The sequence below is a fragment of the Heliangelus exortis genome, chromosome 25 (assembly GCF_036169615.1).
Source record: "Heliangelus exortis chromosome 25, bHelExo1.hap1, whole genome shotgun sequence".
Taxonomy (NCBI): Eukaryota; Metazoa; Chordata; class Aves; order Apodiformes; family Trochilidae; genus Heliangelus; species Heliangelus exortis.
This window is the reverse complement of record NC_092446.1, coordinates 4,360,184-4,387,976: the sequence shown is the minus strand read 5'-3', so window position 1 is coordinate 4,387,976 and position 27,793 is coordinate 4,360,184. Positions and strand designations below refer to the sequence as shown.

Genomic DNA, 27,793 nt, shown 5'->3' with positions numbered 1-27,793 from the left:
CTTGTTAGTTTATGAGATAAAGGGTCCAGAGCCCTCTCTCTATCTCAGAAATGGAGCAAGGAGCAGCAGGGACTCTGGGAGCAAGGCACTGCAGTGAGATGTGCCCCTGGACAGCCCCTTGTCCTGCTCCACCTCTTCACCAGCCCTTGGAGATGAAATCTTCCCCCAGCACAAGGTAAACAGCACATGTGAGACACAGATGTGCCCAAATTGCCCCTTGGTAATTCCCTCTTATCACCCTGGGGTGTGTCTGCTTACCCTGCTCTGCTCTTTTTTTCCCCTCTAGAAAGTCCCAGAAGAAATATTGGAAACAGGATTTCCCTCCCCACAGCTGGCAACAGGTAAACCCACCACTAACTCTGGTGGCAAACCCATCAATAACCCAGGAACCCCAGAACCAAACCCTCCTCAGCACCACACAGACACCCCCAAACAACCACGTGAGCCCAGGAGTCCTGGGCTAAAAAGTGGGAGACACAACCAGGAGAGCAGGAAACTGAGCCCTGGAGATGCTGTGTCTTGTTCCAAGCCCCCAAGCAGGGAAAAGCTCCAGGACCCTTCCCATGAGCTGCAGCTGGGCAGGGGAAGGGGCCAGCATCCCTCCCCCTACCTCCCTCCTGGGGTCCATCTCACACCTTTCCTTCTAAGGGAGGCTGGGGGGGTTATTATAGGGATTTCACACTACCCTGACATGCAGCCGTGCTACAAAAAAGGGATTTTTCTTTTCTTAGAAATGGGAAGTTAAAAAAAAAAAAAAAGAACAACCCAACCCTCTGTCTGAAACCACACGAGAGGGTTTTTTTTAGGTGGTGAGAATGTGACTTATGTGCCAAACTCCAGCTCAGCCAGGCAGCAATGCTGTGACAATCTGCCAAAGCAGAACATTACTAAAATCTGCATTAATTGCTTCCAAAACATGGATGCAGGGTAACCTGTGCTGCAGCACCATAGCAACCCAAATCCTGGGCAAAAAAAAATAAGGGCAAGAGCAGCAAAGGCACCGTTGCTGTGGCAGCTGGTAAGTGAATTTGCTGACCCTGTTCAGGGCTGCCTGACATCTCAGCAAAGAGTGGGGATCTCTGCTGGGCTTGAATGTGTTTTTTTGACAGCTTGAGAAGAGCAGATTTACCCACACTTTAGAGGAGAAGAGCAGGAGATGGGTAGAGATTAAAGCAGTACCAGAGACTTGAGCTGCCAGCCCAGCATCCTTCTCTTGAGGTTCTTAGAGGACACAGAGTGTCAGACAGAAAATGGGATTGCTGGGAAGTCTTGTGGTTTCTCCCAGTCCCATCCAGGCTTCAAAGGCTCAGGGCAGCAGGTGCTGCTTAGCAAAAGAGAAGCCAAGTAGCTCTAAGACTTCCAGATTTTGGCCCAGCACTGTTACACCACGGTCAGCCCAGTTTATGGCAAGCTGACCTGGTTGAGCCTAACTCCAGAATCTCATTACCATCCCGTGGATCTGGCCATATGGATCCGGCCTCCCTGCTTTTCTTGGTCCCTAGCTCAACTCCACAGCATGGATTATCTCAGGCATAATCTCCAGCTGCTATGCTGACCAAGCTCTGCCCCATCCATCCCTCTCCCTCCCTCCCTGTGCCCGACCTGCAAATCCACGGGGGGATTTTTGTCTTACAGCCAGAGAGGGCTGCAACGTGCAGAGGGTCCAGGCTCCAGCATGGGAGAGAAGGGACACTGGGAGAAGGTCCTTGGGGTTCTTCTCAGGCTACACCCACAGCTATGCAAGAAGCCACTGCTTCCCAGAGCCCAGCAAACCTCCCAACCCCTGCAAACATCAATTAGTGCACAAAGAAGGCCCAGATAAAGGAGGACAACACCCCATGAGAGCTTAGATCTGGGTGGTGCCCTTTCCCAAGAAGCAGGCTGATCCTTGCTTGGAGTGATACCTCCTGGGGAGCAGGTGGACTCTGCAGGACTGCTCTAGGCTGTTCCCAAGGATTCCTTGCTCTCTCTGGCAAAGCTGGCTGCTTGGTTTTTGGTGGGATGCTGCAGGTGGGCAGGGGGAGGCAAGTGTGGGGAGTGTCCCCCTCACATCCACCCTCCAGTGTTTTGCAAACCTCTTCCCTATCAGCAATTTCTCCTGTGCCCATTAGGCAGCCCCTCTGGAGCTCACATCAAAGGCCAGCTGAGCATCAGAGCAAAGACAGACTCAGTCTGGGCATTCACACATCTGCCTGCTGCTGCCTGGCAGGTCCCAGCAGAGGAAGCAGATGTGGTTTGCTACGTTCTGCCTGTTGCAGAAGCCCTGTGGGGAGTTTTGTTGTTCTAGAAAGTCAGTGGAGGCTCCAGCCCAAGAGATCCCAGGCTTCAGGACTCACCCTGCACCACCAGGGTGTGTGCAACCAAGGAGGGAGGTGGTTGAGTTATTAAAGTAAGGGTCATTTACTCCAAAATCTGGGTTTAGGCACGGCTTTGGATTGCACACAGAGTTCACCTGGGTTTGGATCCCAAATTTCAGGCTTTCACTCACAGAAGCAGCACATAAGCTCCCTGTTCACATTTCTGCATTTCAGTGACAACCACAGCTTTAGCAGAGTCTCTGGGGTTTTTTTTTTGTCCCTCACATTTAGAGGAATTGAGGGAGTCATGATTTGATCTGTGTACATTTGAGGAGAGGAGGTGGGGGGCTGGTTTCCTGAGTCATTTTCAGGTCAGCCCTTTGGTGCTTGTCCAAAGCCTTCATCTATTGCACAATTCCTGCTCAGGACTTTGGTCTCTCTTCACGAATACCCAGGAGCTTCACGTAGAAGCTACATCAGGAATGAAACAGACCCATTTAAACCTGCTTCAGCTGACCAGAACTTCAATACCCTGGAAATAGACTCCAGGATGAGATCTCTGAGGTATGCCAGGGATGTGATGGTCAAAGACCTGGTCCCCCTGGTCACCCCATGGGTGACTCTGGGAGACCAACCAGCCTGGCCCAGTCCTCCCGTGCTGATCAGCATTCCCCAGAACTCCTTGGAGTGATTGTCCTCCTCATGCTCATCACCAGCTCACACTCTAATTAATGCTTTTGGGAGCCCAGTTGTACCCCAGTCCTGCTCCACCCCACCCACCAGTAATGGCAGGGATGGTCCCACTCCCACCCCAGCCAGCTATGTCCCTGTCTCCCACAGGGAGGTCAGCAAAGCCATCTGAGGTCTCCCAGCACCTCTGGAATTTGAGCAGGCACCAGAAAAACAAACACAGGGGCTAAGAGATGCCAAGAACAATGACTGGGAATCCAGCACATGGACACTGTTTGTGATGGAGCCAGGAACTGGATGGAGATGTCCCCCCAGAGCTCAGATTCCTGACCACCAGGTCATCCACCTTTTGTGGGCAGCATCCCCAGCAGCTCCATGGGCAGCCCAGATGAGCCCAGTTTGCTGGGTCAGAACCAGCTCAAATCTGCCTACATTTTAGCTGAGTTAGGTCTGGATGTGAAATCTTGTTTGTTAAACCAAGATTTGAAAGTTAATATTCTTGGTTAAAGAGCTGCCCCAAACAGTGCCTTGAATCATCAGCATTTGGGGAATCCTCAGCATTAGAGGGGTTATGGCAGTGTCACAGCTCCCAGGCTCCTGTGGTGTCCAGCCTGGGATTCTGTGGACATCTATCAAGGTTTTACACTCTACTGCAGCCTGTTGGAAGTTCACAGACTCCAAAAGCTAATTCCACCCCACCTCAAGGTGTGAAGCCAGGTTGAAATCCCTGATGTCCAGCTCTGCTGGGGGTGCTCAGCGAGGGGTTCCTCCTTGCTGGCCTGAAAAGCAGCAGAACGAGCACACCAGGGCTGCTCCTGGATTTGCAAAAGCAGCTCCAGTGTGTGCCTCAGTTTCCTGAGGTGCGTGGAAGCTCACTTCCCATTCCCAAAGCACCTGGAGACTTCTGAACCTGAAAAGGTGGATTTCTAATGAGTGGGAAGAGCCAGGAACGTAGCTGTGAGGCAGCCCCCTGCTAGAAAGAGGATGAATGATGTGAAGGTCTCCCACAGAAAACACCCTGCAAGAGGAGAAGGGAGGGGAAAATCCCCTTCCAGTTCCCTGGTAGCAACAAGCCATATGAAAACACCAGGCCCAGGGCTGTTTTCCTGTGGTTCCTCCAGAGGGGCCATTCTCAGCCCTGCTGATGAAGATTGGGTTGGGAAAGGGCCCAGTGGAGCAGTCAGACATTCCCATGTGCCCCATTAGTCCTGGCTGAGAGGGCTCCAGGGATCCCCACTCCCTCCTGTGCCTGCAGCTCTCACCGTGATAACCATTTCAGACTGGCCTCATATACATGCCCCTGAAATCTGTGGAGGCTGGAAGAGTAAACAGACCTTAAAAGGGTCTCAAATTCCTGCCTTCCACTCCCTGGATCTCAAGAGTGCTCCTGAGTGAAGCAGCTTTTGCAGAGCCTGGGCAACTGAAAACCCTCTTTACCATACAAAGCAGCTAAGAATAACTCACACACCCTTCCCCCTGTCTGCTCCAGAGCCCAGGAGGGCCTTGCCTTGGCAATTGTACACATTTGTCTGCCAGAAATGGCTTTTTCCCCTCTTTTTAGCAAGACCACGTTGTGCTCAAACGCTTCTCTGCCACCATTAGAAATTCCAGCTCAAAGTTGCCAGTGTTTGAGATCTCGTCACAAGTCTTTTCATGTTTGAAGCTTTTCTTTCTCTCCTGCAAGGGGTGAGATTTTAATTAAAAAAAAAAAAAAAGGTTATTGCTAAGAAGAAAACTGAAGACATGAACGGGCTCTGCAGGTCCACGTTAAGGTCTGAAACACAGAGGGCAGCTAAAAGATGGAGAGAAAAAGAATAAAATCAAATTTCAGGTTTGCATGTTGATGTGTGTTTTGGGGCCAGCAGAGGGGTAGAAGGCCCATTGGGATTTTAAATATTTTAGAAGCCACCAAAACCATTAAATTCAATGACTTTTCTGGAGTTCCCTTGGATGGACACCAGCACAGCAGAACACAAGGACTGGTGAGCCAGGGGGAGCAGGGGGTTGTAGCACCACGGGCTGATACTCAGCCTTTCCTCACACCCTGCTCTATCCCAGAGCTGCTTCACAGAACTCTCTGAGCTTTAAGGAAGTTTTTTTCCCATCAGCACCATTTTGTTGGCAAGATTTCTCAGCTCCAGACTGGAATTTCTCATCCAAAAGCCAGAGAGGAAGACAACGAGCAGGAGAGCCTCCGCCTCAAGCTCTTGAAATCCAACTCTGCTTCTGGCAGGTCACATCTAAATCTTGGTCTGTGTTTCAGTCTGCTTTAGAACAGAAACAAGATACAAAACTTTTTTTGTAAGGAAGAAGAAGAAAAAGAAAAGAATCCTTCTTCTCCAGCCAGCTCTTTCCCAGCAGGAGCAGAACACATCCACTTCAAAGATGTCACCCAAGACACACCTAAGATGAGTGCTTGAGAGACATGTGAGCAGGTAAATCATTTGAAGGGCCACTTTGGGCCCTCTAAGTGCTCCTGGGTATGCTAAAAATTGGCCCCAATTACTCTGTGGGGTGCTTACCTTACATAATTGCCTTAATTACACGGGGCTGCCTAATTACACTTGATGCGGCTTTATGCAAAGAAAGGCATCACACATGAGACAGAAAAGGTTCTGACCACATCTTGACCAACGTGAGAAAACCAGAAGTAGTCCTGATGGACCCAACTCTTGCTCTGACCCTCACTGAACAGGTTTCCAGCACTGCTGGAGAAGATTGGGACCTGGGTGTGAATCTCACCTGGGACAACACCCTCAGCCCTGGGGCTCTGGGGTCAGGATGGGCTGGAGGAGGAGGGGGGGTCCAGGGACTTTCCAGCCCCCAGTGGCAGCACCCTCCTTCATTTGGTTTCTGCAAGGGTAGAAAGCTGTTCTCAGATTAACTATCTCCTCCTCATAGCTTTGTAGCCTTGGCAGCCTGATTTATTTAATTTTTTAAATTTTTTTTTTAATTTTTGTTTTGTTTTTCTTAAACTGTGCCACGTAGGCACAGAACAGAGCTGCCTTATCTCCCAACCACCCACATGAAAGGAGGAATTTTGCAGCCACGTCAGAGCTGCAGGGAAGGCAGAGAAAGCAAAGCCTTGCCAGGCAGGTAGGACATGTGTGCAGAGGAGAGGTGCCTTGCTAGAGATTTTGCATCTAGCTTGGGGTTTTCCCAGAAGTTGAGAAGCAGTCAGGAAGGGATTTGACTCAAGCCTTGGTGTAAAGTGTCCAAATTTCCAAATCTGTGCACATATAATCTATTCCAAATAGCTGAATAAATCTGTGCACATATAATCTACTCAGAATAACACAGCACTTTAATCCTGCTCTGATCCAGGGCTGTTTTGCCCCCCATTTTTCCAAGCACTTAAAAGCCCCTGGATGCTGGAGGTATGGAGTGGTTCTTCAGTACTGGAGCTCTCTTTCAGCACACACATAGCCCTTCTGAACCCCAAAAAGTGCCCCAATTTGGGTGCAACCACAGGACACGAAACTGCAAGGTTTTGTGGCAAGCAAATGCTGGTTTCCATTTCAAAAAACACAGCAATACAGCTGCATTGGCTGAGCTGAAACTGGGGGAGTGTCATCGGAGAAGAAAAATCTAAATATAACCCGGGACAAGCATTCCACTCCAATTAATTATCAGCAGTGAAAAAAAAAAAAAAAATTCTACAAGAGAAAGGCAAATATTGTGCTGAGCTCAGAAAAAAAAAGAGGGAGGTCTGCCAGTCCTGGAGTGTGTTTATCCTGGGTATTGTTGAAGCTCTTAGTGCTAAATTACTGACAGAGCCCAGCTGTTCCTGCGCCTCAGCCTTCCTCTTGGCTCACGCCAGCAGACTTTGCTCTTGTCTGCACCCAAAAAAGGATTGCATTTCCCTTCCCAGCCCTGCCTGACGTGGCCTGCTCTGCAGACGTCAGCAGGATCAGCTCCCCAGTGGGAAGCTGGCAAGAGCTTCTTCAAAACAGGTGACGTAGGAGAGAGCCACACGGCACGGAGAGCTGAGCTGAGCGGGGATGTGGAGCGGGGTCACGCTTCCAAAGAAGGAAAAGCTGCATGTTCCTTCCCCCGAAGCACAAAAGCACCACACCAGCTCCCAGAGCCTGCTGTGCCACTGCCAGGAATGCCAGGGGTTGTGGGGTTGTGGTGGGCATTGGTAGATCTGAAAGTTTTCATAAAGATTGGCAGGGGTACAAAGGGCTCCCGGCGGGAAGCGCATTGGGGGTGCCTTGGAGTGACTGAATCCAGGCTGGAAGGAAAGGAAGAGAGGCATGGAAATCATCTCAGGTTTGGGCAGAGAGGGGGCTATGTCCCAGCTACAGATGGGAGAAGGCTATGTTCATTTTCCTGGTCAGAAAATGGAAGAGAAGCCCCTTCACACCCACTCTCACCGGGTCTGCTCGAGGAGGACACTCACTGCTGGTTCCATTCCCTGCTACCTTTCTACCTCCCCTTCCTCCTCCACCTCCCAAGCAAACCTGGCAGCTTTGCAAGGTTCTCTCTGGCCTAGATCAGCCCCAGGAGAGTCCCCACACTGCAAGATAGGAACAGAAGATTAAATGCAGGACAATGCCCTTCCTCCAACTCCCCCATCCCACGCTCCACTGAACAGACCAGAAATGTGTTCCCATGCTGGGAACCTTGTGCTGCCTTCCCTGCAGCATGTCCCCAAGTAGAGTAAGTAATTGGTAGCTGCTTTGATGCATTTCACTTTTCCTTCTTTCAAGTGAGCCACAGTCCTCAGCCTCCCTGGGTTTTCTCTCACGTCTGCAATATTCAAAATGATTTGCTGAATGTGCTCTGAGTGACACCAGCCAGCCCAGCCTGAAACTTGGGGAATTCAGTTTCTCTTGGGATGTGACCAGGCAGAGAGGAGTGCACTGAGTGTTTCAGTTCCTGGACTGAAGTGTAACACCTAAATTGCAAGCAAAAATTGAGAGCATGGCCAAGGGGAAGTACAGCACCCTAAGGAAGCTCTGGGACACACAGGTTCTCCCATAACCACCCCAGATCTCTGCTTCTCAGCACAGCTCCCCAAAGAGCAGAGCAGAAAGGGGGCAGCTGTGCACAGCAGAGAGCTCAGAGCAGCCACATCCACCTGCAGGTGAAGCTCAGAGGGAAAAGGTTACTAATGCAAATGTATGGTTGGAGAGATCAGGACTGCTTTGAACTGGGAGCCTCCTGTAGCCATTAGCAGCATCTCAGCAGCCACGTAGAGGAGATCCTAGAACCATAAAATTGTCAGGGTTGGAAGGGACCTTAAAGATCATCTGGGGCCAAGCCCCCTGCCATGGGCAGGGACACCTCCCCCAGGATCAGCTTGCTCAGAGCCTCAATCTCATCCCATCCCATCATCTCTCCCTCCCAACCTGGTTCCAAACTAACTCCAAATTAGCAAGCAGCAACTTGCCAGCCAGCACGGACAGACCTGTGCTGCTCTCAGACCCAACATGTGCAGCACCCATGTGTGCAGCACCCTCCATGTGTGCAGAGCCCCCATATGTGCAGCACCCATGTGTGCAGCACCTTCCATGTGTGCAGCACCCATTTGTAGAGCACCCTCCATGTGTGCAGCACCCTCCATGTGTGCAGCACATTCCATGTGTGCAGAGCACCCATGTGTGCAGCACCCATATGAGCAGCACCCTCCATGCGTGCAGAGCACCCATGTGTGCAGCACCCATGTGTGCAGCACCTTCCATGTGTGTAACACCCTCCATGTGTGCAGCACCCATGTATGTAGCACCCATGTGTGCAGCACCCTCCATGTGTGCAGCACCCATGTATGTAGCACCCATGTGTGCAGCACCCTCCATGTGTGCAGCACCCATGTATGTAGCACCCATGTGTGCAGCACCCTCCATGTGTGCAGCACCCATGTATGTAGCACCCATGTGTGCAGCACCTTCCATATGTGTAGCATCTCCATGTGTGCAGAGCACCCATGTGTGTAGCACACATGTCTGTAGCACCCATGTGTGCAGCACCCCCCATGTGTGCAGCACCCATGTGTGCAGCACCCTCCATGTGTGCAGCACCCATGTATGTAGCACCCATGTGTGCAGCACCTTCCATATGTGTAGCATCTCCATGTGTGCAGAGCACCCATGTGTGTAGCACACATGTCTGTAGCACCCATGTGTGCAGCACCCCCCACGTGTGCAGCACCCATGTGTGCAGCACCCTCCATGTGTGTAGCACCCTCCGTGTGTGCAGCACCCCTCATGTGTGTAGCACCCATGTGTGCACCCTCCCTGTGCCTGCCCGGGCAGTTCCTGCCCCGGTGGTGCCTCCCCGTGGCTCCACAAGGGAGTTGCCAGGGACACTGATGGTGTCACTGAGGCCCTTCTGGTCCTCCAAACCTTGGAGAAGTTCCCTCAAAGCTCAAAACCTTTCTGGCTCAGTTGGTGGTGGTGTGGTGGTCACTTTCTCCTTTTTGTGACCTCTTAAAATCTGCCAACCCTCACCCCAGACCTTGAGATACACTTAAAAAGTTGTCAGTATCCTGGTTTTATTCCTGAGACTCCTTCATTTTCATAAAGCTTTTCAGGCAAGACTTTGTCCCTATTGAGGGAATGGGATCTATTGGCAAAAGGGCTATTCCAGAGATGGAAACCTTGAACAGGAAAACAGGGCTGAGCTGCTGGATGAGATAAAACCCCAGCCCAGCCAGCATCTGAAACACAACTGTCCCTTCAAAGCAAGGGCAGTAACTGATGAAGTGTGGGGACAAAGATCCTGCCCCTGCCTAGAATTCAGGACTCATTTCACCCTGCCCAGGAAGGCCAAATTAGGGGGGTGGGGGTGGAGGGGCAGAGTGACTTCTGAGCTATTTTAAGCAGTTGAGGTTAAAGGGCAGGTGGAGCTTAAGCAGTGGATGTTTTATCTAAAGGCTATTTGGTTGCTAGAACCTAAAGGGCCCTAAAGTGCTATTGAATTATTTTAAAAGCCTTTTTCATGCTAACACAGCAAGAACCATCCTGGGGGATAAGCAGGTACCTTCTTGGGGGTGGCTGACAGTCCACATACATTTTTAGACCCATATATTTTTGGATGGCAGTCGAGGTGCAGGGTCAGCTGCTCCCCAGCAGGCAAACACCCACCTGGGCTGTCCCAGCAAGAGCTGCCTCAATATTCTCTTGTTATGTCCTGTAAATGTTTAATGGGAAGCTTATCTCTTACCTATGCAGATGGCTCAGGTTATTGAGCTTGTGAATAAGGATTAATTGGCAATGGGCAGATGTCAACTAACCAGAAAAAGAGCTTAGGAAGTAATTAGATGAGCTGGGATGTTGTTGTGGGGGCAAAGCTTCCTCTGGAGGGGTCAGAGGAAAAAGGAAAAGCCCCAAAGGAGGTTCCTGCAGCTCTGCTGTAAGTTTTTGGTAAGAACTGGGCCTCATGAGCACTGGATGCAAAGGAGGAGGATGGGCAGACATCAGCATTCAGTGATGGGTTAGCACCCAGTACTCACAGAGAGCCTCAGCTCACCTCTGGTTCCTTCCTCACTGATAATGGGGATTGCTGGGGGTGAGATGGGTGGGGAAAACTGGTCAAATTCCATGGAGCAGCCTGACTGAACCTGCCACTTTGAATCCTGACCATAAGAAGTTCAGGATCTGCGTGCTTGGTGCTGAAATTTTTCTGAATAATAGATTATAATAGTTTAGGCTTTAACATGCATCATCAATCTTAAGTGGGGTTTGAAAAATTATATGCTTTAATAAGTCAATTTTTTAAAAGATCAGATGATAAACAAATTGCATGTGCCATAAAAATAGCAGAAGAAAAATCCAGAGCAGCTGAAACAAAGCATTCTTCATGTGCTATTTCCTGAGCTAAAATAACTCCCATGTGCATGCTCATCCATGTGTGTGTGACCTTTTTGCAGTAGGTTTTGCCCCCTTCACACACCTGTGTTTGGGCACAGATATTTCTGTGCAAGAAAGCAATGTGTAAATCTGTGTCTTATGCACCCATGCTCCTGGCTGACAGACCAGGAAATAATTCTTGGGAGCAGCACTTGGCAACAAGGATAGGGGGCAGGATTTGAGGCAGAACCCTTTTCCCTGGGGTTCCCCACCACAGGGAGGTGCTGGACACAGCAGTCCTGCTCACCAGGGAATGTTAGAAAGATCCCTGCAGTGCAGAGTTAAGGTTTATTTGAGGAACAGGATGGTCAGAAATCAAGTCAGAGTGTTTCACAACATCAGAGAAGTCTGAGATGTGTTTACAGCACCTAATTATAGCAGTTTAGTGCCAACAGGGAGTAAGGAAAGATGAAAGATGTGCCATAAGGAAAGAATATGCAATGAGCAATTGCAGTGCTGCCTCAGATTCCTCATGAAAAGAGCTTTTCTAAAGCCTTATAAAATATACCTGGGGACAAAAGGTGAACAAATGATGACACTCTGTAGAAGTAGCTGGGGAAATGGCTGCAGCATTTTGTAATCAGGAGTGAGTCACAGATGGTATTTCTGGTAATGTACATGCAGAAGGCAAGAATTTCCCCTGGGAGGCAGGGAATGGTTGGTATCTGAAAATCAGCAGTTCTTTAGTTCCACTCAATGAGCTGTGGAGAGAAGGGAAATCAAATGCCAGAGGAAGGTGGTGTGAAGCAGAACAGATCCAGCCTTTGTAACAAGGATTTAGTACTGGAGAAAACAGGCTTAAAAGTAGAGAGCTTTAAACAAATCAACTGGTGTCATAAGAATCAGAGATATGGGTCTCTCCTGGCTGTCCTACACAGGCAAAAAGCCCTGAAAAATTCCCTGCCCCAGACATGGGTTGATAATCTTTTGGAGAATGGACTCTGAGTGGCTCTAAAGCTCCAGATTTCTTGTCATGAAGCTGAAGGAGACGCCAGACATTTCCTGGGCATCCTGCTCCTGCACAGCCCATGTTACCCACTGCAGGTGGTGGTCCTGGCTCCTCAGCCTGGGCTTCCCAGAGGGTGCTTCTCATGGCAGCAGCAACGTGAGTCCTTCAGCTCCACCAAATGATCTGTCCAGAAGAACAGAAAGGGATTTGGATGGGGAGCAGGCTCAAAGCTCTGAGCCAGGCAGCTGAGCAGATGCCAGATCCATGGGCATTCCAGCTGTCTCCTCTTTGTGCAGATCCTGTTCCACCATCCCCCATCAGCTCTGTGCTGCAGAGTGAAGGACACCTCCAAGGGTTATGTGACTTGGAGGCAGGAGGGATCCTCTTTCAGGACTCCATTTACAGGCATCAGTTTATAGTGGCAGTAACTTAAGCAGCTGTCCACAGCCCCAGCTGGATGTGGAGCCAGATTTTCGTGGCTGGCCACTGATACTGGGCCTGTAACTTCTTAATTCCTTGTCAGGCTTCTGAAGAGAGTGGAACAGCTCTCCAAGAAGGACAGCAGCCCTCAAATAGAGCTCTGCTATTAAAAGCTGTTAAGTTATTGAGAGCAGCAATATCACCAAAGCTTTTGATAGGAGCTTGTATCTCTAACAAAGAATTTAGGCTCACTTGCTGCAGGGCAAAATGGGCTTGAGTAGTCAGTTTAAATATAGAAAGTTATTTTCCCTGGGTCCACTGCAGTCTCTGCAATAAGCCCACTTTTATTCAAGTGGCTGTGAATGAAACAGGTCTAAATTCTATGTCCCATATTAATCTGCTAGAAAAAGGAGATTTTGAACCATGTCAGATGAGTTTCTGGTTTCCCAACTTTTCCTTTCTGCTGGGCACGTTTAAACTGTGGAGCAAACCCTGGTTTCCACACTGGCAAACCATGAGACAAAGCAGTCACACCAGATTATTCTCAGCAGTGATAAATGTTATCACTGACAGCAGCTCAGCAGGTTCTCCTAACAACTGCCTGGTTTTGCTCAAAGCTCTATGGACTTGATAAACCTTTTATCATGAGGATCAGAGCAATCTTACCTAATCTTTCCTGGCAAACTGTGCCTAAGTGCAGACATCTCCATCCTGGGTGTGGTAAGCAGCTTCAGACTCCTACCAGTGCTTCATCCTTTTTGAAGTTCAGCTCATGCACTTCTGATGCCAGCCCATACCATGGCCCTGCCTCAACTCTGCAGTGTCCAGCAGCAAACTCTGGGGAGCAGCAAAAAGCAAGCAGAACAAAATCAACAACCCCTTTGTACATAAAAGCCTGCAGCAAAAAGCAACCCTTTATTTTCACCTTGCTAAAAGTGGGAGGCCTTTTGTGCCATGAGGAGGACAGCTTGACTCAATGGTGTTTTCATTTCTTACAAGGTCTTAGCTTTAACCTTGTCATCTTGGCAAGTGTTTACCTGCTTGACTTTGCTCAAAAGGAGGTTAAATTCTTTGTTAGAGATAAAAGCAGGTGACTTAAACATTAAGCACAGACTTATCAGCACTGTGCCAAGGCACAAGGATGCTCTGCTGCAGGGGATGTGATTCCTGGGCAGATGCAAAAGCCTTAACAGCATCCTGACCCGTGGCAAGGTTAGATTAGGTTTTGGACAGATGTCTTTAATAGCTCTTTTTTCACCCTAAGATAGTCATATCTTCTGTAGTTTGTATAGTTCTGAGGAAGTGAACTGGACAAAGGTTAAGCTTTATCCTGGTTATTTTTCTATAGCAGGAATTAAGCATTCCATTTCTCTTTGAAAGTGCTATAGCTCAGGGCTCTATTTGTGATTAAACAAAGAAGAGCACCAATTAAGCTTTTTTTTCTTCTTGAAATGTTACCAGCAGACAGCTAGAAAAGCATTCCAGAGAGACAGTTGGGAAGAGCAAGCAACATTGACACCTACTGTTGGATATTTTAGTTGCTGGTAGTACCCACCCACCGTCTACAAGATTCTTGCTCTCCTGAGATAAAATTATTTTGGTTTTATATCGCCCACCCCAGAGCTTTCAAGGTGCACACAACTGCAAAGCAAGAAGCTGCACACTCAGGAAAACTTCTGCCTTTAACTCAGTTTCTTCATTTAATTCATGGAATTAGATTATCCTTGTGAGTTGGAGTTTTTTGATGGGGCTAACTGATAAAAGGAAAGAGCTGAAAACTAAAGCTGCTGGTACCAGACAAGGCAGTGCTGTTTGTTAGGTGACAGAGAACATGCTGATTTCTCTGGAAATTCAGCCCTCCTTGCTGGTAAGGAAATAAAATTCCCACACAGACCTCTCAGAGCAAATCAGAAAGCATTAACCAGCCAAACCTAGAGCAGAGCTTCAAAAGAAAGAGTTATCACATTTTACCATAATGTCAGATGATATTTACACCTTGAAGTGCTTCACACTGAAAAGTTAATCCTTGTGATTTCTTTCCAGCACAGCTGTTTGAGGGTTTTTTCAGCCCATTAAAAAGAATGTAAACACAGGACAAAATGATTCTGCCAAGAGGTGAAGGAAACATTTAGCAAGCCCATGGCCATAGCTCTGCATTCAGAGGAGGGGTGGGATGGGGTCTCCAAAACACTGACCTTGCACTGACCTTGGCTTTGCTCCCCAGCTCAGTGACCTGCCTGACCTCCAGAGCAAGGGCAGGGAGCACAAAACTGAGACTCCCTCAGGATCTAAAGGACAAAAATATTTTTAATGACAGACAGAAGAAAGAAAGACTAAAGAAAGACTCCAGCACTTGACCAACTGACATTGGTAACACTGTATTAACTGTATTTAACTGTAATTAACTGTAATTAACACTGGATGCAGATAACTTAGTGTCCTTGATCCTTCCCCAAATACCTTCATTTTCACCCCAAAACATACTTCTACAGAAAACAGGCCTGCAAGGCTTCAGAGGTTACTGAGGGGAGGGTTTTCTGACTCCAGGCTTCTTAAGTTTCTACTGTTAGTTTAACAACCAGAAACACACATGGAAAAATACTCCCTGAAGATGGTTGTTTGGTTTTTTTACTTGCCATATCTCAGCCAGTGCAGGCACCAGACCTGAAGGGTCAGTCAAATGCATTTTAATCACCAAGTCCCTGCTTTCAGTGCCAGCATGTGATGTGAGCAACTTCAAGGGGGTTTTCCAAACTCCTATTCAACAACATCTGGGTGACCTACTGGAAATTCACCTTTGCATAATCCTTATGAGAATGAAGCAACATCTTAGTGCTGAGAAACTGGTCATGTGCCCACTGTGTTTTACACCAACATTTGTCCTGACAGTGTCTGCTGTGCAGAAGGAAAGAAACCAGATAACTCTCTGAGCACAGAAAGAGCTTGGAGTCTCCACCTGGATTGAACAGGAAACAGAAATGAAGAAAGAATATTTTGGGATTAAAACATCATTAGGGAAACCTGTAGCTGTCCTTTTAAAAACCCCATGGAGATATGCTTAGAAGAAAGACTTGCACCCTGAAAGTAGCAAAGCAAAACATCTCAGATAAAACAGATATGCTGATTTTTAAGAAAAGCTACAGCAGGGGAGCCCAGTCCTGGTTCCCCCAAGCCCTGCTCAGTCTTGTCCCACTGACTGCCACAGCCAAGGGGACCAAACCTTTGCAAAGCACCTTTGGTTTGGCAGTGCCAGCCACCTCTGGGCACACACAATGACAGCACAAGGTGAACACTTCAGTCACCCCTCACTGTGTAATCAGCAGTGTTGACCCACAGCTGACAGCAAAGTTGCTACCAGGAGCCATCTAATCTTGGTTTTCCACTTTTCTTGCAGCTGGAGTGTTAAGGCTCATTGTAGTGGTATCATTTCCTGTGATACTGATCTTTACCAAATTTCGTAATGTTTGTCCATCTTTGTTGATGCAAGACTGGAATGAAACAAGAGCAGAGTATAAAACTGGGAGGCAGACTGCACCAGATCAGTCCTGGTCAAAGATGGCCAAGCTCACCTTGCTCACTGGTAAGTTCTGCTTCATAACTCAGTTCTCTACCTTTAGGACAAGTCTTTGTGGCTCTTTTGTACTGGGGGATTTTTGGGGATTGAGAATACTGCACTCTGCCAAAGGAAAAGATAGAGTTACTTTTGGGATGATTACATATTTCATTACTTTTGGAGGTTTTTTTCTTCCTCTTTAGATATGTAAATTCCTTATTTAATTGCTTCAAAAAATTGAAAAGGTATCTTGGACCAAGAAAATGAGGCTCTGAGGAGCAAAGCTGGTCATTCAGGTAGAAAGGCTACGACTGGCTCCATGGGAAAGTATATCCCAAAAGGCATCTGCTATTCCAGCCATGCTCATAGGTAGCAAGATCATTTTTTTGCCTACCCCTGGCTGAAAGGAGCAGCAGAACTTTGAGCCATTAATGCCCATGAGCTCCTCTGTGTCTTCCCTTCCACCAGAATAAACTGGGACTGGGACACACATTATGTTGGGTTCTGACAGACCCTCATGAAGAGAAGCAGAAAGAGGCCCATTGGCAGAAGCAATTTAATTGTCTGCATTACAGGATGTATACCAGAGAGTTCTGCTAGTTCAGGCATTCCCTTCTTTCCATTTTGAAGCTAATCTCACACTTCTTCCTTTAAAGGTCTGGTCCTCCTGCTGAATGCCCAGACAGGTATGTGCTTTCTACCCCTAAAACAATTCTGCCAAATCCTGCTCAGTTATGGCACATGCAGGCAACTGGAACAGAATCACCAGCTGGTTCTTTACAAGCAGTGGGGGGGAAGGAGAGGCAGAGAGGTGCCCAGTGGTGGTGTCTCTGAAGACAAAAGCTTGATGAGCCCTCCACCTCCCAGGCAGAGATCCCTTCTGTCTCTGCTCTTCCTCACCTGGCTGCCAAAGGAGAAGGACTGAGTTTGGGGGAGAGACCCAGCACTCAGAACCACCCTGACTCACGAGTTTAAGGGTGCAAGAGGCTCTGAGAGCAACTCACCTCCTGATACAATGTAGGAAGGAAAGAAACCCATTATTTTCCTTGGACAGCCAGCTCCAGGAGGGATCACTGATCCTACCTCACTGTGAACACCTTCCTTCCCCTGCAAGGAAACACTGCACAGTCATTTCTGATCAGCCCATGTAGTTGTTAACTCCTAATTAAGGAGCCCAGAGCACTGTTCCCTTTCCTCTCTGACTTGAAGGATTATAGAAAGTAACATGGCCTCATGCACTGAGTGCCTGGTGACTCTGCATTCCGTGTCCCCTCTGCTCTTTTCTCTCCAAACCACAGCTCCTCTGTTTCTCTGCAGGCACTGCCTTTGTGCTCTCATGTTACTTCACCAACTGGTCCCAGTATAGGCCTGGACTGGGAAAATTCATGCCTGACAACATTGACCCATGCTTGTGTGACCACCTGATCTATGCCTTTGCTGGGATGAACAACAATGAGATCACAACTTACGAATGGAATGATGAAACCCTTTACAGATCCTTCAATGCCCTGAAGAACCAGTAGGTACCCAGAGCAAAGGGAACCACTTGTCCTCCTTCCCAGGTCCTTTCAGTTACTCTGCAGCTCTTCTCTGCACAAAGGAAGAACCAGCCATGGATGAGGGCTGCCAAGGAAAAGAAGCTGCCAGGAATGGGCAGGGCAGGCTACCAGCACTCATCCTTTCAGGATAAGCTGCCTTGCTTTTCAGGCAGCACACCAAGACATCACTGCCTGCAAAGGCAGCAGCACCTGAGACTATCAAGAGAGGCCAGAGCACTGTGTTTGTGTTGGGCTGTTGTGTAATGATAAAAATTGGTAAGATAAAACCTTCCCTTGCAATGACACGTGTTCCTGTTCTGCCCTTTGCAGGAATGGGAATCTGAAGACACTCCTGGCAATCGGAGGATGGAATTTTGGGACAGCCAAGTAAGTTCCAACCGTCTCCATCCCATACATTTATACTGGAAAGGGAGGGAGAAAGAGGAATAGCCACTAACCAGCCCCCAACTCTGTGTCTTGCTTGGCTCTCCCAAGGTTCTCCACAATGGTTTCCACACCTCAGAACCGCCAGACCTTCATCAAATCTGTCATCAGATTCCTGCGCCAGCACCAGTTTGATGGGCTGGACCTGGACTGGGAATACCCTGGCTCCAATGGCAGCCCACCCCAGGACAAGTCTCTCTTCACCATCCTGGTTAAGGTGGGTTAACACAAAAGGTTTAGGTCAAGCCCTCAGCTCTGCACAGCTCTGGCTGCAAAGCCTCAGCTCACAGAGTCCATGGTTTTCCTTGGCATCTCTCAGGAACTTCTGGAAGCCTTTGAGCAGGAGGCCAGGGAGACCAACAAGCCCCGTCTGATGATCACTGCTGCTGTTGGTGCAGGACTTCCCACCATTCAGGCTGGCTACGAGATTCCTGAGCTTGGGAAGTGAGTAGCCAGCTCTCAGGTATCATTGCTGTGACTCAAGAGCTCCTCCTTCGAGTGCTTAAAGGAAGCTCTGCAGTGAGCTGGCAGAAAGCAGCCTGGGTGCCTGTGGGGTCCCTGCTCCTTGGGGAAAACAAGAATGGTCCAAGAGTGGTGGTTGTGTGGTGGGGAGGGGACACCTCAGGATGGGCAGAGTAACAACAGACTGGCTCCAGCCACCCCATACCATCAGGGAACATCTCCCAGTTCCCAGAGTACCAGCCCAGTCCCCACTCTGCCTTCAGCTCTGCCTCCATCCCCTGGAGGAGAAAATGTGCTCCAGCACTGACAAAGCCAGCTCAGACAAGATCTTGAAGACCCCAGATTTGCAGAAAGTTGGGACGTGGCCAGGGATGTGAGGGGTTAAAAGGCCAGCACCAAAGGGTCTGGGTGACTGAGGAGGTCAGGAGACAGATTTGCTCCGTGTTCTCCACAGGTACTTGGACTACATCCACGTGATGACTTACGACTTCCATGGCTCCTGGGATGGCAGAACAGGGGAGAACAGCCCCCTCTACAAGGGCCCAGCTGACACTGGTGACCTCACCTACTTCAATGTTGTCAGTATATTCTCCAAGAGCTGTCAAAAATGACCAACCAGTGGTCAGACTTTTAAGGAGTCATTCTCCTGCCTACATCTCCTAGCACTGAGTTTAACTGTGGTGTTTTTTGGGGTTTTTTTGCAGGAATATGCTATGAACTATTGGAAGGATAATGGTGCCCCAGCTGAGAAGCTCCTTGTTGGATTCCCAACCTATGGCCATAACTACAACCTCCAAAACCCATCTAACACTGCTGTGGGGGCACCAGCATCAGGACCTGGGCCAGCTGGACGTTACACAAGGCAGAGTGGATTACTGGCTTATTATGAGGTATGTGGGCTCCTAGCTGTGTAGGAGCCCAGGAACACAAACTCCTTCCAAAAGTCCCAGCAGGAATTTTTAAGCCATGGACACGTGGAATATTCTAAATTCCCTTTTCTTGTAGGACTTGCTAACTTGCTAACTTCTCCCTCTCTGCCCTTTTCTCCTAGATCTGCTCCTTCCTGGCCTCTGGAGCCACCCAGTCTTGGGATGCCCCCCAGGATGTGCCCTATGCCTACAAGGGCAGTGAATGGGTTGGCTATGACAATGTGAAGAGCTTCAACCTCAAGGTATGGTGGGATGTGTGGCTGTGCTAACAGCCAGGCAGGAGGCTTTGTGCAGTAGCAAGCTGCAGGAATATTTGGGATTTCTTTGCTGGCACTGAACAGGTTGACTGGCTGAAGAAGAATAATTTTGGAGGTGCTATGGTTTGGTCCCTGGCTATGGATGATTTCACTGGCACTTTCTGCAAGGAAGGCAGATATCCCCTGATCACCACCCTGAGGAATGGGCTTGGTCTGCAAAATGGCAGTGAGTAGCTTGGGTTGCATGTGATGCTTGAAGGTGGCTCCCCAGCTCACTGTGATGCAGGGCTTCATAGACCCCAAATCCTTCATTTCTGGGAGCCTTGGTGGATAAAGACTTTATGTGGAATCCACAACTAGAGGCTGCCCTGTAAAGATCCCTTCACTCTATATCCACCAGTACAAAAGGAGGAGATTGGAACCTGGACCTGGGTTCAGATGTTTCAAAGCCCTGGTGTGAACCCAAACAGACTCTGGGGGAACACACTTGAAGAGGTCACCACCCCACTAAATGCCCAGTGGAGGGAAGGGGGGGTGTTGAGAGATTGTCAGTGCAAAAATAAGTCCCTTTCTGCTTTTATTTCAGACTGTGTGCCTCCAGCTCAGCCCAACCCTCCCATCACTGAAGCTCCCAGCCAAGGAGGTGGAAGCTCAGGCAACAAGCCTGGTGGCTCTGGTGGGAGTGGTTTCTGTGCTGGCAAGAGCAATGGGATCTATGCAGATCCAACCAACAAGAGAAACTTCTACAACTGCCTTAATGGTGTAACCTTCACCCAGAGCTGCCAGGAGGGCCTTGTCTTTGACTCCAGCTGCTCCTGCTGCAACTGGTCTTGAAGATGCCAGTGGTATTCCTGCACACAGAGCCCTCTGATCTAATTCAGTGGCATAAAAATGATTAAATAAATCTGCAAAAGCATCAATCCTCACTGCTTCAACTCATGTTGCTCATAGTATTTTGATGCTCCCTGATTCTCTCTTGATACTCACACTTGTGCTCAGGGAAGGGCCTGAATCCACAACCTGGATTTAGTTCTGGTATGGCATTTTCCAGGGGTTTTTTTTCCAGGGAAAAAGACAGAGAGCAAGCAACAGGGCAGATCAGATTGTCACAGGGGAGATGTGTGATAGCACAAGGTGTGCACTGCATCCCCAGAGACCTCTCCCCCCACTGACTCAGAGTGTGGCAACAAGAGCTCCTCAAGCTGGGAGGCAGAAAGGTGCAATCCACAAGGATGTTATCAGCCCTCCTTCCACCATCCAGTGTCTCTCCACTCCAGACAGAAAGTCTACAAGTCTAGTGAACAGCTCAGTGACTTCAGTGCCAGCACTTGATATGGGCAACTTTGAGGGTGTTTTCCAGGCTACCATTCAAAAAGATTTGGGCAACTTACTGGAAATTCACCTTCATATCATCCTAACAGGAATTAAGCCACAGCTCAAGGCAGAACAACTGGCCATGTGCCTGCTGTGTCTTACTGCACCATCTGCAGTAAGTCTGACTGTGCAGACAGAATCTTATGAGCTAAAAATGTCATTTTCAGTAGCTCTACCTGCTTTTTATAAAATCCCATTCAGGTATGCTCAGAAGAATGACATTACAATCTGTAAGTAACAAAGTGAGACATTTAATCTAAAGCAGATAAGTTGCTTTTTAAAAAAATCCCGACAAGCTCATGTAGAATAAAAAAAAGATTCAGGTAATTTCTCCCTATGGATCTTCACAGAAAGCTAAGCCAAGACTCAAATGCTTGGCAACACAGAGGTCTCTGTCCTGGTTTGGGCCAGGATAAAGGTGATTTTCTGTCTTGTACTTTTGCTTTTAGCTAAGTCTCTTGTGAGTAGTTGCACTTGCTGAAATGAACAGCAAGTTTCTCAGTGTGTGTTTCTAGGACTGATAACACTTGATGTTTATAGTTACTGCTAGAGCCTGGTGTGCAGAGCCAAGGACACTGCTCAGCTCTGAGGAAAACATAAAGAGGTCCCACCTGCAGCCTCCTTTGGGGAGGAACAGACAAGATAGATGCCAGAACTGACCAAACAGAGTATTCCATCCCATATACCTCATCCTCAGTATAAATTTGAGGGATCACAAGGGCCAAGCCATTGATTTCCTACTTCCAGCTTCTGGCTGCCTGCCCTTCCTGCCTTTCCTGCCTCCCTTCCTTCACCTGGCATCCTGGAAGGATCCCGTCCATTCCTCTGCCTGTGCTCCTGATCCATCCCAGCCCATATCTGTGTGTTCCTGACTCCAGCTCCCAACTCCAGGATTCCAGCCTGGACTTTCCCAGGGCTGCCCTGCAGCCTCAGTGGTGACGTGAGAGCTATTGGGGGAAAGGGGGGAGGAATGTGGTATCCATTTTCTTGTATATTGTATATATTTAGTAATTTTTCCTATTTATCATTACTGTTTCATTAAAGTTGGTAATTTAGTTTCCAACCCATCAGTCTCTCTCCCTTATTCTCTCTCCTTTCTTATCAGGGAGGAGAGAGAGATTAATAGAGAGCATCTGGTACTGGGTTTAATTGCCAGGCCAGTGTTAAACCCTGACAGTCTCTCAGTTCAGGGAACAGCTGGCAAAGAAAAGAAGGGAATAAGTATGGGAGGAAACACAACCTGCATGATGCTCTGTCCCAGGGCTCACTCTCATAGAGCTTGACCTCCAAAAAGTAGTGCTTCTCCCTTCAGAAAATTATCTTTGCAAGTGGAGAACAACTCAGCAGAGGCTGAGCTGGCTTTGCTTTAGTGATGGGACACCAGGAAACCCTCTCCACTTCTCTGAGGTGACAACACTTCCAGTGGTGAGGGCAAGAGACAGCACAGATCACAGATCCTCCTGGACCCCAACAGACAGGTTCCCTCCAGCAAAGCCCCTTGCTGGGGCCTGAGCCCTGCTCACTCCCTACCTTGGTGACTGCCCTGGCCAAGAGGACCAAACCTCTGCCAACCACCTCTGGGCAAACACACCACCAGGAGAAAGTGAACAATTCAGCCATTGTAAGGCCCACACTAAGGCCCTTTGTAACACTATCAGTTTTTGTGATACAATCTTTACCAACTTTCGTAATGTTTGTCCATCTCTTGTTGACACAAGACTGGCATGAAAGGAGAGAAGTGCATATAAGCCAAACCAGGTTGCATGCAATTCTTCAAAAGCAAGGATGGCCAAGCTCGTTCTGCTTACTGGTGAGTCTTGCTTCATAACTTCATCCTCTGCCTTTCTGATGAGTGGTTGGGGATGTTTGCTATCTTGGGTGGGTTATTTTAGAGGTCAAGATGTTTCACTCTCCTGTGAAAGGTAAAGACAGAATCATAGGACCATGACAGACTCAAGATACAGCAATCACTTTCAGGGGATATAGTTACATTTTTCACTACTACTTGTGTGGATATTTTATGCTTTAAAAAGAAATAGAATTCATTGCTAATTGAAATGGAAAAGTTCTTTTTGATGACCAAACCCACCAAAAATCAAAATACTGCAATGTGAATTTATTTTCTGTTTCTACATGAAATCCTTCCACAACTTGTATTTGCTAGAGATGAGTGCTCAGCTGATCAGTACTTGACAAACCCAATTCTTGTGGGATTTCTTCAAGAAAATAAAGAAATCTCAAGCAAATTCAGATTAGGCTTCTGAAGAAACATGACTTCTTTGTCTCAGGCTCCACTTCCCTCAGAATGACAGCAACCTGGGGTACAGGTTACATCGAGTTCAGTCCAGTCATGCATGAAAGCTTTGCACTGCTCAGCTGAAAGATTAATCCCACACTTCTTTCTTTATAGGTCTGGTCCTCCTGCTGAACACCCAGATAGGTATGTGCTTTCTACCCCTAAAAAAGTTCCACCAAATCCTTCTCAGGGAGGGGAGGGAGGGCTGAGAGACACTCAGTGCAAATATATGCCTCTTCCTGATTTTATTTCAGACTCTGTGCCTCTGAGAGAGCTTTTAGCTCAGATTCGTACTACAGACAGACCTACAACCACCACTACAACCACCACTACAACCATCACTACAACCCCTTACAGCTCAACCATTTTTATCTGTGACACACATGGACCTACAAGTCCAGGCACAGTGTTTGTGACTGGTGGCAGTGACTTCTGTGCTGGCAAGGAAAATGGTGCCTATGCAGATCCAACCAACCAGAGAAACTTCTACATCTGCCATGCTGGTAAATCCCACCTGAACAGCTGCCAGGAGGGCCTTGTCTTTGACTCCAGCTGCTCCTGCTGCAAATCACCATGAAGGTGCCAATGCTATTCCTGCACACAGACCCCTCTGATCTAACCCAATGGCATAAGAATCATTAAATAAATCTCCTGCAGAAGCATCAATCCTCACTGTTTCAACTCATGTCGCTCATAGTATTTTGATGCTCCCTAATTCCCTCTTGATACTCACACTTGTGCTCAGGGAAGGGCCTGAATCCACAAGCTGGATTTAATTCTGGTATGCTGTGTTCCAGGGGTGTTGTCATTTTATGTTTTACCTTGACAACCGAGCACAGGAAAAAAGAGAGAGGGCAGACACCAGGGCAGATCAGGCTGTGTCACAGGAGAGATCACAGAGGAGGGTGGAGACAGCACAACCTACAGAGAGTTTCCCCAGAGACCTCTCCCCCCACTGACTTGGAGTGTGGCAACAACAGCTCTTTTGAGTAGGAGCCAGCACATCCTATTCCACAGGGCCATTATTAATCCCTTTGTTTGCCCTCTACCCTTCTGGCACCCTTTGCTCTGTGCCCATAGCAACTGCAGTACACAGAGATCCTGAGGTCTGGCAGGGCAGCATGGCAGCAGAGCAGGAGCCAAGAGGTGAGGCACAGGAGGGTCCTACACCCAAGGGGGGTCTGGGCACAAGGGTTTTCCTTCCTGCACAGCTCCCCAGAGGCACTGGGATTCCCCAGCAACCTTCCCCACACTTGGCTGCCAGGCTACTGTTTGTTCAGGTTAAGGAAAGGGGAGGCTTTGTGATAGGAGGGAAGAGGTATCCAACCCCTCACAAATATCCAGGGTCTGGGGAATTTCCCATCTGGGAGATTATGGGATGGTTAGTCCCCAGGCAGAGGGCAGCAGATACTTAAGAAGGATAAAAAGCAGCAAGTGGTCACCTCCAGCAAGGGTTTATCACTTTGGTGGCATTTCCCTCTCCTGGTCTCACAGATATGAAGAAGGGGATCTCATTTGGGTCATGTCAAGAGAGGAAAATGTTCCCTTCCCACCAAGCCCCAGACAGGCTGGGAATCCAGCTGGTGGCCATCAGGGGAAACCCTTTGCTTGGACCAGGCTGTTACCTGAGTGAAAAGGTAAGTTGTTCAGTTTTCATGCTCAGAGCTTTTCCTTCACAGAAGACACAGGAGCAACAGGACCAAACCCAGAGCCCTCACACTTGTCCTGCAAACCCATTGTACAGGGTCTCCACATATACTTAGAAAAAGAAATTCCCCTCTCCTTCCAAACATACCAATACTCAAAGCTCCAGCTGTCCCAGAGTTAGTAAGATATTAGAGGAATGCATAGGAACAACATCTGCTGCTCATGTACTTCTGCCCTTCTGCTGATGCAAATGGTGTCTTAAAAATATCAGTAAGACACTTCTGCTTTTGAACCACAGAGAAACTCCCTCAAGTACTCTTTGGAAAACAAACCACTGAGCAAGAAAGGCTATGTTGTAGGAGCAAGAACAGCCCAGCGCTTCGCAGCACAGCAGGTAAGGAAAGCACCCTAATAGAATTTTGCAAGAATTTCTAGGCTGCTCCCACCACAGTCTATCAGTTTTGATCCCTTTTGCTGGGGCTGCCTCCAAGTTAACACACACAGGAGCTGCAGAACTCCTTCTCATGGAGCACTGGGAGGGGCTGAGCCTGGAGACTGATCATACAAGCTCTGGCAGCATCAAAACATCCTTTGGTATGTACACATGGATCACATCCACACACTTGGACACACTGAGGCAAAATCAGGGAGCTCAGCAATGCAACCTAAGCAGACACATTCTGTTTTCTAGTCCAGCTTCTCTAGAACAGTATTATCAGGAGAGACAACACAAGACACACTGGCTAAAAAGTGCATACCTGACTTGTTCTGATTTTAGCCACCCAAGTGGCCAAGGAATACATTGAACAGCAGGTCCATAATGCCCAACTGGCTTTTTTTTTTTTCTTTTTCTAAGAAATTCCCACTGGAATCTTCTCTCTTGCAGACTGTGAGTCCTGGCCCAGCAACGTACCAGTCCTTCTGCATGAAAGAGAAAAAATGCCAGCCTGCCTATGCTCCGTTTTCCAGGAAGGCACCACGATTTCCAGATAAGCCTTCAGATAGAGATTTTTTCCCTGGGTAATGCAATGTATTTGCTTACACTTTTAATAATAACCAGGAGTTTATTATTATTTCATAATAAACAGAGAGAAACACTAAGACACAAATGGGAAGCAGATGTCTGAGTTCCCAGTAATTTGTCTTCAAAAAGCTCCCATTTTAGTCTTTAACTGAGCATAGTGACTAGGGTGCCACAACACACATTTCTCCCACAGATGATAAATCCCAGCATTACAAAGATCATGTATCAGCTTCAGAACTGAGGTATTTTCTGTGTGTTTTCTTTAGACCTGGAACTTACCAACCAAACAAGCCAGTACCTAAAAAAGTCACTTGGCCAATGAAATTTGGGTCTCCAGATTGGTCTTTGGTGCCATCACCAGTACAGAAGATGGCAAAAATGGAGGTGCAGAAGGTAAGGATAGGGATGAGGGGATGTTACTCCTGGCTTTGTACTTCTGACAAAGGAAACTGGATGACTACTTTGATGCATTTGCACTGGGTTTTTGTGATTTCCTCACTGGCCTGTTGGCTCTGTGGCTGTGGAAGACAAAAAGGGCAATTATCTACCAGAAAATGCTGGTTTGTGAAAATCTTTACAGGCCTTCAAAAAAAAACAAAACCAAAACCAAAACAAACAAACAAAAAAAACCCCCAAAACCAACCAACCAAAATAACAACAGTTCTATTAAGAACTATTAAGAACAGTAAGTTCTATTAAGAAATTTGCTCTGGAAGTTTCACTCTACAAAAGGAGAGAACCAAACCCTAGACTTCCTCACGCAGCTCTGCTGCAAAGAGGTTTAAAACATGGAGTAAAGTCCCTGACACCCTCCCCCTGCCATCTCCCCCCACTTTCCTCAAGTTTGCTTCTGCTTTAACGGGTGTTTTCTTTCAGATGAGCATGGACAGAGAATTCAGGAAACACCGGGACCGAGTGGCTTACCTGAGTCTGTACCACAGCTGAGGAGCCCGGGGCTGCCTCACACCCCCAGCCCTCCCTTGGCCTCACTCCCCACCTCTGTCTGCACAGCCTCCTCAAATTAAACCCTCCAAAAAAAGAAAAAAAAAAGGAAAAAAAAAAAAAAAAAAGAGTATCTTGCTGCTAGCTGTGCTCACCTGGGCTCACCCCAGCTGCCTCAGTGTTTGGGTGCTTCAGGGCTCCCCTCAGCCCGCTGGCGGCCATGTTGTGGGTGGCCATGGAAACCCCTCAGTGCCCTCCTAGTCCTGGTCTGGGCCAGGAATAAGGTAATTTTCTGTCTTGTAATTTTGCTTTCAGCTCAGTCTCTTGTAAGCAGCTGGACTTGCTGAAATTAACAGCAAGTTTCTCAGCCAGTGTCTGCTTCTAGGGCTGGTAACCCTCGAGGTTTGGAGTTACTGCTGAAGAATGTTCTGCAGAACCAAGGACACTGCTCGGTTCTGAGGAACATTTTGGGCCCTGGAAAAAGGAGTAAAGAGGTCACAGCTGCAACCCTCCTCTAGGGAGGAGCAGACAAGATAAATGACCAAAATTGACCAAAGAGAGTATTCCATCCCATACACCTCATACTCAGTATGAATTTGAGGGATCACGAGGGTAAAACCCTTTCCCATCCTCCTTCACCTGTCCCTGTTTGATTCTATCCATTTGTCTGTCTGTGGTATCAATTTTCCTGTATATTTGTATATATTTAGTAATTTTTCCTTTTTATCATTATTGTTTCATTAAAGTTGTGCATTTTAGTTTCAAAACCATATGTCTCTCTCCCTTATTCTCCTCTCTTTACCAGGGAGGGGAGGGTGATTAATAGAGAGAATCTATTATTCGGTTTAATTGCCAGGCCAGCGTTAAACCCTGACACCTCCCAGCATGGTTTCCCTCACCACAAGGGGCATCCCCCCCAAAATCCATCAGAAAGGAACCAAATTAATATAATTAAGAGGGCAGCTCAGCTGCTGCCTCCTCTCCTTAGCCCTGGGAGCGATTGCCACCATCTTCTCCTCAGCCTCCTCACCACCTCCAGGAGTTCACTGAGAACCAAAGGGGTGCAGCTGCCCTCAGGTACATCCAGAGAACACAACAGCAGAACCCGCAATGATGTT

At 48.0% G+C, this 27,793-nt stretch overlaps 4 protein-coding genes and 3 long non-coding RNA genes across 8 annotated transcripts in view; 3 read left to right on the top strand and 4 right to left on the bottom strand.

The window, feature by feature from the left end:
- PRELP (proline and arginine rich end leucine rich repeat protein) overlaps nucleotides 1–7,436 on the bottom strand; it is a 72,551-nt gene extending 65,115 nt beyond the window's left edge. Inside the window, exon 1 of the mRNA XM_071768667.1 lies at nucleotides 7,420–7,436. The gene's annotated coding sequence lies outside the window, so the exon portion shown is untranslated. The remainder of the gene's footprint in view (nucleotides 1–7,419) is intronic.
- A 3,230-nt stretch (nucleotides 7,437–10,666) lies between these two features.
- LOC139807567 (uncharacterized) lies at nucleotides 10,667–13,039 on the bottom strand. Its single transcript, XR_011730613.1, has 2 exons — nucleotides 12,876–13,039; nucleotides 10,667–11,972 (listed from the first exon to the last, which is right to left on the bottom strand). It is a non-coding gene; the product is annotated as an uncharacterized lncRNA (long non-coding RNA).
- A 2,710-nt stretch (nucleotides 13,040–15,749) lies between these two features.
- LOC139807557 (acidic mammalian chitinase-like) lies at nucleotides 15,750–20,312 on the top strand. The gene is made up of 11 exons (XM_071768665.1): nucleotides 15,750–15,789; nucleotides 16,419–16,448; nucleotides 17,080–17,281; nucleotides 17,631–17,687; nucleotides 17,796–17,961; nucleotides 18,064–18,188; nucleotides 18,661–18,784; nucleotides 18,911–19,096; nucleotides 19,258–19,377; nucleotides 19,477–19,618; nucleotides 19,979–20,312. The coding sequence occupies exons 1-11, from the start codon at nucleotides 15,765–15,767 to the stop codon at nucleotides 20,224–20,226; spliced, it is 1,425 nt and encodes a 474-aa protein (XP_071624766.1). The 5' UTR covers nucleotides 15,750–15,764; the 3' UTR covers nucleotides 20,227–20,312.
- Nucleotides 20,313–22,449: 2,137 nt separating this feature from the next.
- On the bottom strand, nucleotides 22,450–23,910 carry LOC139807565 (uncharacterized). Its single transcript, XR_011730610.1, has 2 exons — nucleotides 23,792–23,910; nucleotides 22,450–22,674 (listed from the first exon to the last, which is right to left on the bottom strand). It is a non-coding gene; the product is annotated as an uncharacterized lncRNA (long non-coding RNA).
- On the top strand, nucleotides 22,503–23,728 carry LOC139807561 (acidic mammalian chitinase-like). The gene is made up of 3 exons (XM_071768672.1): nucleotides 22,503–22,576; nucleotides 23,177–23,206; nucleotides 23,317–23,728. Exons 1-3 carry the CDS (start codon nucleotides 22,552–22,554, stop codon nucleotides 23,637–23,639), a joined length of 378 nt encoding a protein of 125 aa, XP_071624773.1. The 5' UTR covers nucleotides 22,503–22,551; the 3' UTR covers nucleotides 23,640–23,728.
- Nucleotides 23,911–24,020: 110 nt separating the features above from the next.
- Nucleotides 24,021–26,698, top strand: CIMAP3 (ciliary microtubule associated protein 3). Its single transcript, XM_071768671.1, has 6 exons — nucleotides 24,021–24,208; nucleotides 24,557–24,699; nucleotides 25,008–25,103; nucleotides 25,596–25,729; nucleotides 26,000–26,126; nucleotides 26,610–26,698. Exons 1-6 carry the CDS (start codon nucleotides 24,184–24,186, stop codon nucleotides 26,676–26,678), a joined length of 594 nt encoding a protein of 197 aa, XP_071624772.1. The 5' UTR covers nucleotides 24,021–24,183; the 3' UTR covers nucleotides 26,679–26,698.
- Nucleotides 25,564–26,856, bottom strand: LOC139807566 (uncharacterized). 2 transcript variants are annotated; one of them, XR_011730612.1, is made up of 3 exons: nucleotides 26,831–26,856; nucleotides 26,013–26,251; nucleotides 25,564–25,630 (listed from the first exon to the last, which is right to left on the bottom strand). It is a non-coding gene; the product is annotated as an uncharacterized lncRNA (long non-coding RNA). The 2 variants fall into 2 exon arrangements; XR_011730611.1 differs by lacking the exon at nucleotides 26,831–26,856 and adding an exon at nucleotides 26,658–26,751.
- Nucleotides 26,857–27,793: the final 937 nt, after the last annotated feature.

Excerpts from the sequence above, each read along its gene's own strand:
- CIMAP3 (XM_071768671.1), top strand. The coding sequence starts at position 24,184 with ATGGCAGCAGAGCAGGAGCCAAGAG. Across the intron at positions 24,700-25,007 it reads GCTGTTACCTGAGTGAAAAG|AGAAACTCCCTCAAGTACTC; the intron begins GTAAGTTGTTCA and ends TTTGAACCACAG. Across the intron at positions 25,730-25,999 it reads GATAGAGATTTTTTCCCTGG|ACCTGGAACTTACCAACCAA; the intron begins GTAATGCAATGT and ends TGTTTTCTTTAG.
- LOC139807557 (XM_071768665.1), top strand. The coding sequence starts at position 15,765 with ATGGCCAAGCTCACCTTGCTCACTG. Across the intron at positions 17,282-17,630 it reads TTCAATGCCCTGAAGAACCA|GAATGGGAATCTGAAGACAC; the intron begins GTAGGTACCCAG and ends TGCCCTTTGCAG. Across the intron at positions 19,619-19,978 it reads GCTTGGTCTGCAAAATGGCA|ACTGTGTGCCTCCAGCTCAG; the intron begins GTGAGTAGCTTG and ends CTTTTATTTCAG.
- LOC139807561 (XM_071768672.1), top strand. The coding sequence starts at position 22,552 with ATGGCCAAGCTCGTTCTGCTTACTG. Across the intron at positions 22,577-23,176 it reads CAAGCTCGTTCTGCTTACTG|GTCTGGTCCTCCTGCTGAAC; the intron begins GTGAGTCTTGCT and ends CTTTCTTTATAG. Across the intron at positions 23,207-23,316 it reads CCTGCTGAACACCCAGATAG|ACTCTGTGCCTCTGAGAGAG; the intron begins GTATGTGCTTTC and ends ATTTTATTTCAG.